At 34.7% G+C, this 7500-nt stretch overlaps 1 protein-coding gene across 2 annotated transcripts in view; it reads left to right on the forward strand.

The window, feature by feature from the left end:
- Positions 1 to 7500, forward strand: part of LOC144976354 (cubilin-like) — a 67398-nt gene that overhangs the window by 26079 nt on the left and 33819 nt on the right. For both annotated transcript variants that reach the window (XR_013646095.1, XM_078920605.1), the window contains exons 6-8: positions 2259 to 2449; positions 4013 to 4181; positions 6014 to 6201. Coding sequence is in view for 1 of the 2 variants with exons in the window: in XM_078920605.1 (XP_078776731.1) it covers positions 2259 to 2449; positions 4013 to 4181; positions 6014 to 6201 (548 nt within the window). In the remaining variant the exon portion in view is untranslated. The remainder of the gene's footprint in view (positions 1 to 2258; positions 2450 to 4012; positions 4182 to 6013; positions 6202 to 7500) is intronic.

A 7500-nucleotide genomic window follows, 5' to 3' on the forward strand; every position in this document is an offset into this window, starting at 1 on the left:
CATTAAACAACAAGCATGCTATCTTTTAAAGTAGTCTCCATGACATTTCGGATTTGATCAGTTTTTGGACATGATGCAAACAGTAGCATTGTATGACTTCTCTTTAGTGGCGTTGGTTACAATGGTCATATATATATATATATTATATATATATATATATATATATATATAATATATATATATATATATATAACATACATACAACGTCAAAGGTTTTACGTACCTTCATTGTTGTTGGAAGAAAAAGGGCGACAGAGTGTGGATGGAGATTTCCTGAGCGGTAGATCTATCGAAATGCCATTGAAATCCTTTATCAATGACTCGGCCATGACAAGTGAATCACTTTTCTACATATTAAAAAAATCCATCACATCAGAATTATCTCCCAAAACAGACCTATAAAAACTTTGAAATATGACCCAGACACAAGTACGATTGAATATCAACGAAAGCAATATGGTGTGATTTTAACGCTACTTATTTTATACCAACTGCCAACCAACATTAGACTGGAGTGAGTACAGAACATTGAAGGTCGATAAGGCGATATCTTCTTTATATTAACTTTTCTCTTCAAAAATATACGTCGAAGGGAGAAATCAGAGACCTGTTCGGTACCTCCACGAAAGACCCCGAGTCACGACGCCAGCTACGCCACTGTTGACATCGCATTCGTGTTTGTACATTAAAGAACTTTCTCTTAAAAACTGTAAATGAATTTTAAAAAGTGGAATATATACATTTTGCCTGTTTAAACAATCATCTGAAAGGAAAATTCTATAAGAAATATTTCCATTTTCTGGGGATAACCATGAAATGTTTCATATCACGAACATGCTAGTCCTGGTAATGTGAAAAGGTCTCCTTCACTTCTCTCAAATGTGTGTATTATACACATTCGGGCAGTAAACTGTTATACAAGTTTTGAAAGAGACACATATGATTAATGTCATTTGTGACAACGTGACAGATTTATAATTTTATTTTGTGCACCACGGATGAATTCAGATGTGATTAGCGCGAGGTCCACTTCACACGTGTGGCTGAGAGAAAAACAACCAACCAATCGAAACAAAGCAACATAACAAAATTGTTAAAGATGGACTTGTCTTCATCTTTGGAATAGACCTGTACTAAAAAGAAAGAGTCTTCCCAATAGATTCGGGCCACTATTTGATGCATCTGCTAAACTACTGAATGGAGTGTTCTGGAACAATTCTATAGAGACAGGACTGAATATGACACCCCACCGGACATCTGTTTTATTTGGATTTTGACGCTAAAAATATGGCTTTACCATCGATAACATTATATCACTTTTGCAAATTATAAGGAATTGCATCGTTTTAAAATGAAAAACGCGATTATGCACCCAATCTTCAAGAAAGGGGACATAATCATAGCCTCTATCATCCCATCTCTCTAATCTGCATATTATATTGCAAGCATCTTAAACACATGCATGGTCCGAACATCAATAACTACACATCTCGATTCAACCAATATCTTTACAGACCTTCTACATGGTTTCCGCCAAAAGAAAAGCTCATGTGAGACCCATTTTTTCAGAACTAACAGCAGAATTAAGCAAAATAAGTCAGACAGATCTAGTCTTGCTAGACATTGACAAAGTCTTTGACAAAGTACCTCACCACTGCTTATTAAATAAGATCCTGTGATGATGATGATGATGATGATGATGATGATGATGATGATGATGATGATGATGATGATGATGATGATGATGATGATGACGATGATTATGAAGAATAAGCAAAAGATGAAGGGGTGTCCGAATTGACACAATGAGATGTCAGAATTGGAATACACGTTGTCCTAATAGGCACAAGTGACTAAGTCCAACAAATCAAGGTCAAAGAGATAAATATAATATGATATTCAACAAGTCCTTTGCATAAAATATTGGGTTATTTGGGTACACATGCAACAGTTATTATCACACTTACTCTATGTGTGTAAGTAATTTGGAGGCCATGAGGAGTAGAGGAGGGGGAAGGGGAAAGGACATTGTGAAGAGAGGGGGAGAGGGAGAGAGAAGGGAGACAGCAGTAGGGGAGTGAGGAGCGGGAATGAGGGAGATGGGAGGGGAGGAGGCGAGAACATTATTATTATTATTATTATTATTATTATTATTATTATTATTATTATTATTATTATTATTATTATTATTATTATTATTATTATTATTATTATTATTATTATTATTATTATTATTATTTGTTATCAATGTATTCTAGATATGAACAAGTGTTCTCGCACTGATATAACTCGGAACTCGGGGATTGTGACCTCTCCTGACTATCCATCTAATTACGATAACAATCAATTGTGCATCATCAATATTAATGTCGAAGAGGGCTATGGAATTCAACTGACGTTTAATCCTCCATTCCAACTTGGACATTGCTGTGACTGTGACTTTGTGAAGGTAAGAATATCATTTCAGATTACGTTTGAAGATTTTATTTCAGTAAACAACATGTAACACATGCTACCATCTTAAAGTGATTGTGTCGTTAAAGTTGATTTTTATTAATACCACGAGTACAACAACAACAACAACAACAACAACTACTACTACAACTACTACAACCACTACTATTACTACTACTACTACTGCTACTACTACTACTACTACTACTACTACTACTACTACTACTACTACTACTACTGCTGCTGCTGCTACTACTACTACTACTACTACTACTACTACTACTACTACTACTACTATTACTACTACTACTACTACTACTACTACTACTACTACTACTACTACTACTACTTCTACTACTACTACTTCTACTAATACTACTGATTTGACTACCACCACTGATTTGACAACTGTGTCTGTTACATAACTCAGGAATTAGTCCTGGATGAACATAAAAGTGAAAAATTCAACATTTTATCTGTGATACCTCAAAACTCTGTCCCTAACCGTAGACCTCTTTACTTTCCAATATTCATTCACGACCTTGGGAGAAAGACATCAATTCCTACCTAGCTCAGGCTGTTTGCCGATGACAGCCTATTATTTCGAAATATTTAAACTCAGAACGACTCAGAAATATTACAGAATGATTTTGACTCACATCTATCATGGGAACAAACCTGACAGATAAAATTTCTCCACGACAAATGTTTTGTCATGTCAATAACAAACAAAAAAACCCCACCAAATTAAGATGACTACCAAATATGTACAATACCCTACTTTGGAATCTGAGTAACTATAAACATATTATTGAAATGGGATCAATACATATAACTTAGTCACAGGAGCAAATCGTACCCTTGGCATCCCGAGGAGGAACCTATAATGGTGCCACCCCCCTCCCCCCTTAAATGAAAAAGAACAAACAATAAATGCTTTAGTCAAATTACGCATTGACATACGCATGTACAGTGTGGTACCGTACCAGGAAGCACCCATTAGGAAAATTGAACAAGTACAAAGGGAGCCTCGAGGATTGCCACCAACTGTTACATACGCGAACCATTGAGGCCCTGAAATTATCACAGAACTGTATATTCCGACAAAACAGCAGTCCTTATGCAGGCGTATCCAGACTCTCTCCCGTGTAATTATTATTATTATCATTATTATTATTATTATTATTATTATTATTATTATTATTATTATTATTATTATTATTATTATTATTATTATTATTATTATTATTATTATTATTATTATTATTAATATTATATATTATTATTATTATTATTATTATTATTATTATTATTATTATTATTATTATTATTATTATTATTATTATTATCATTATTATTATCATTATTACGTTACTACTACTACTACTACTACTACTACTACTACTACTACTACTACTACTACTACTACTACTACTACTACTACTACTACTACTACTTTTTTTTTTGTCATTAGTATTATAATGGTATTTGATGAGATATCATACGAAGGATAGTTTTGATGCGTTCTAACAATCATGCTTTCATCTTCGTCTATAAGGTTTATGAACACAACCAAGTAACAAGTAAACATAATCTACCAAAGACTTGGTGCGGAAACACGCTGCCCAAACCATATATTTCACCTTCATCCTCGGTTACGTTGAAATTTAGAAGTGACATGTGGAACGGTTACAGAGGATTTAATATGTCATGGATTAAAGTCCCAGGTATCGCCCTCCCCCCTCTCTCTCTCTCTCTCTCTCTCTCTCTCTCTCTCTCTCTCTCTCTCTCTCTCTCTCTCTCTATATATATATATATATATATATATATATATATTGAATCGTGTTTGATACAAATATGGTACGAAAAGTGCTCGACACGTCGTAATGGAGCGAATTATTATTTTTAAAAATATTTACCACAATGTTTGAGACAGCCTACATTAATGTTTCAGGCTTAATTTGCCATCGTCAGGACTGAGTTGTTTTGTTGACTGTTGTTGTTTTTTGAAGTGGTTCCGGTTTAAAGTTAATTAACAAGAACTTCCGGCGATGTGGACACGTACCGTACATCTCATTTTTCGCGTTGAGTGTGGCTTCTTGAGGGTGTTTGATTATAGTATATTTCTCTTCCAGGCATAAGCTACATTGTTTTGATGTTGGTGTGTATCCTGTGGGTGACATCAAAGTTCATTGGGTTTTTTTGTCCATGGTACTCCATTGTTGTGTAGCGATGTGTGATGTCGTACAGTACATACTAACTTTTAAAAACTGAAAATTGCAATTTGGCAGAAATTATTTTAGTATCAACCAAGTGCCTTACGGACAATTTCAGTAAATATTTTGGTTACAAAAGTAAAAAGTTCACCGTTGTCTCTTCTTGGAATAGCGCGGTTTTTAAGCGTTTAAATATAAGACTGCAATTGATTCACGGGATTAGTACGTGGTGACAGGGCTGTTCACATTAAGGGTTCAACATGGTTGTCCCTCAAGAAACACGAGGTTGTGTAGGCTCTATGGAGTGGGAATTGTCGAGGGCCAAGAGGTCAAATTTTATTGCCATAGAGGTTTATTAACAGAATGGCGTGTAGTTGCAAGACTTATTGGTTACTTTGTTGATATTTAGTCGCCTGTGACAATTTTTCTAATCCATTGTATGCGGTTGTGAGCCCATTTTTCTCTGTTCATGAAGCGCTGTCCGGTCAACATCAGTCGATCAGGCGGACATCTTGGACGCAGACCTGCCTCTTGAAGTTAACATCGCATCGTATGTTATGTCTGTTACATTGCCCTATTTCTGAGCATTTGTAACAGTTATTTTGAATGGTCATTTTTCATTAATGTAAAAAATATCTTCATCAGTTTGTCTACAGTTCACGCATAGCAATCTTTACCTTGGAAGATCATTAACTGACCAACTCAAAAACCGCGTGTGGTGTAATTGACAGACTGACATTTGTAGCCACCCTGTTTACACTATATACAGCTTCAAGTACCTTGTCCCTTCTTCACAATTCAGTTTTGGAATAGTAATGTTGTAATGATCTTAGTTACCTATGTTTTTGTGTTTACAGGTTTTAAAATATGTTTATTGATTCAAAAGTTATGCATATTTTCCGGTTTCTTTTCCAACGACCTTGGTACATGAAGAAAATTAGCAGTCAAATTTACAGTCCAGGTAAATAATAAAGTATTTTTTGTTTTGAAGATTATAAAATGAAACTCATTCGCCTCAAGATTGGCATTTGTTTATAGTCAATATTTTACGCACAATTCGATTTAAGAATCGAGTTCACCCCGACATAATTTTGTTTCAATTAGCTTAATGACAAAATAGGGAGCGATCACTGGTGTATTTTTTGTGTGTTTTGTCTGGCAGTGATTCATACATGCCTTTTCACATTTGCTAATAGTTTAGGAAATATTTTTCTTTTCATAATTTTGTTCTAACTATGATATTGTTGTTTTTTTCGTTGATTCATCAGTTGCACCGGATCAATAAATCGTACAAAACAACATATAAAATATTGGTAAACTATTCTATGTTTCATATTCTACAGTTACTGCAAATTGCCCAATATATAAATCAACAAAAGACTCTTTGGTCATGACATCCCCAAATTATCCGTCTAAGTATGGAAATGAACAGTCTTGCCACATAACAATAAACGCTGAAAAAGAGTTAGGAATTCTACTAACGTTTCATCCTCCATTCCAACTTGAATGTTATAACAGGGACACAGTGAAGGTATATTCAATGTAATTAATTCCTGGTTTACATAGTATGCCATTTAACCTAAGTTGTTAAAATCTGTGTTTGAATCAAAATCACTCGGTATGGTAAAGCATGTATGATGAAGATGGTGATTATGCTGCTGTTAATGCCGATGCTGCTGATAGTGAGAATGATGATGATGATGATGATGATGATGATGATGAGGATGATGATGATGATGATGACGTACTGTATGTATAATATAGTCATTACATTTAAATACGTCAAACGAATGTCACGAGTTATCATAATAATTATTGATTTATACAATATATTTATTTCGTAAGATTACTTCATGTGTGTGCGTTGACCTTATGATTATAACTATATCATACAATGCCTAGTTTGTAAATAATTGTATTTTTCCGAATTGCCAGGATAAATATCACTTTGTCTGTTGCAATTTATAATATTGATATTTTCTGGCCACCAATATTTTTTTTTATTTATAAAATTGAGCTTTATATAGTGCAATATCCACTAACACACGACTTTTTATGAAATGTTTAGATTCAACCATTGATTATGTAACTTTGATTATTAATGAATCATTATCCTCCGGATCTGTGCCTGATTGCTATAAATCAGCAATTGTAACCCCTCTCATTAAGAAACCAAATTTAGACCCTTCATCTCTAAAATTCTTGAAAAGAATTGCATTGAAACAACTGAAAACCACCTTTTGGCAAATAAACTGATTGAAAAAGACCAATCTGCATACAGAGAAAGACACTGTACAGAGACAGCGATTTTGAAAATTTCAACGAATTATTGATATCGTGTGAAAATGGTGAAGTGTCAATTCTTGCACTGCTCGATTTGTCAGCTGCGTTTGACACTGACACTATCAACCACTCAATTTTAATTCAGAGCCTTTCTAATCTATATAGCATCAAAGATATTGTACTACGATGGTTTGCATCGTATCTTACTGGTAGAACCCAGTCCGTTTTAGTTAATGAGAAACAGTCAGACCCCTTACCACTGAAGTTTGGAGTTTCTCAGGGCTCGGTACTCGGCCCTGTACTTTACGTCCTGTATACAATGCCATTTGGGCGAGTCATTTCTGCACATGGCGTGAATTACCATGTGTATGCCGATGATACGCAATTGTACAAATCTGCTGTGCCATCGGGCATGCATAGGGCTTCATCTGATATTGTGCAATGCTCCTCGTGTATTTGGCATTGGATGCAGGACCATAAATTAAAACCTAATGATGACAAAACGGAGATCATGCTTTGCGGCACTCCGTCAAATAGTAAAAAGACA

Source organism: Berghia stephanieae, chromosome 7 (assembly GCF_034508935.2).
Source record: "Berghia stephanieae isolate SIO BIC M18660-M18661 chromosome 7, UCSD_Bste_1.3, whole genome shotgun sequence".
Lineage (NCBI taxonomy): Eukaryota > Metazoa > Mollusca > Gastropoda > Nudibranchia > Aeolidiidae > Berghia > Berghia stephanieae.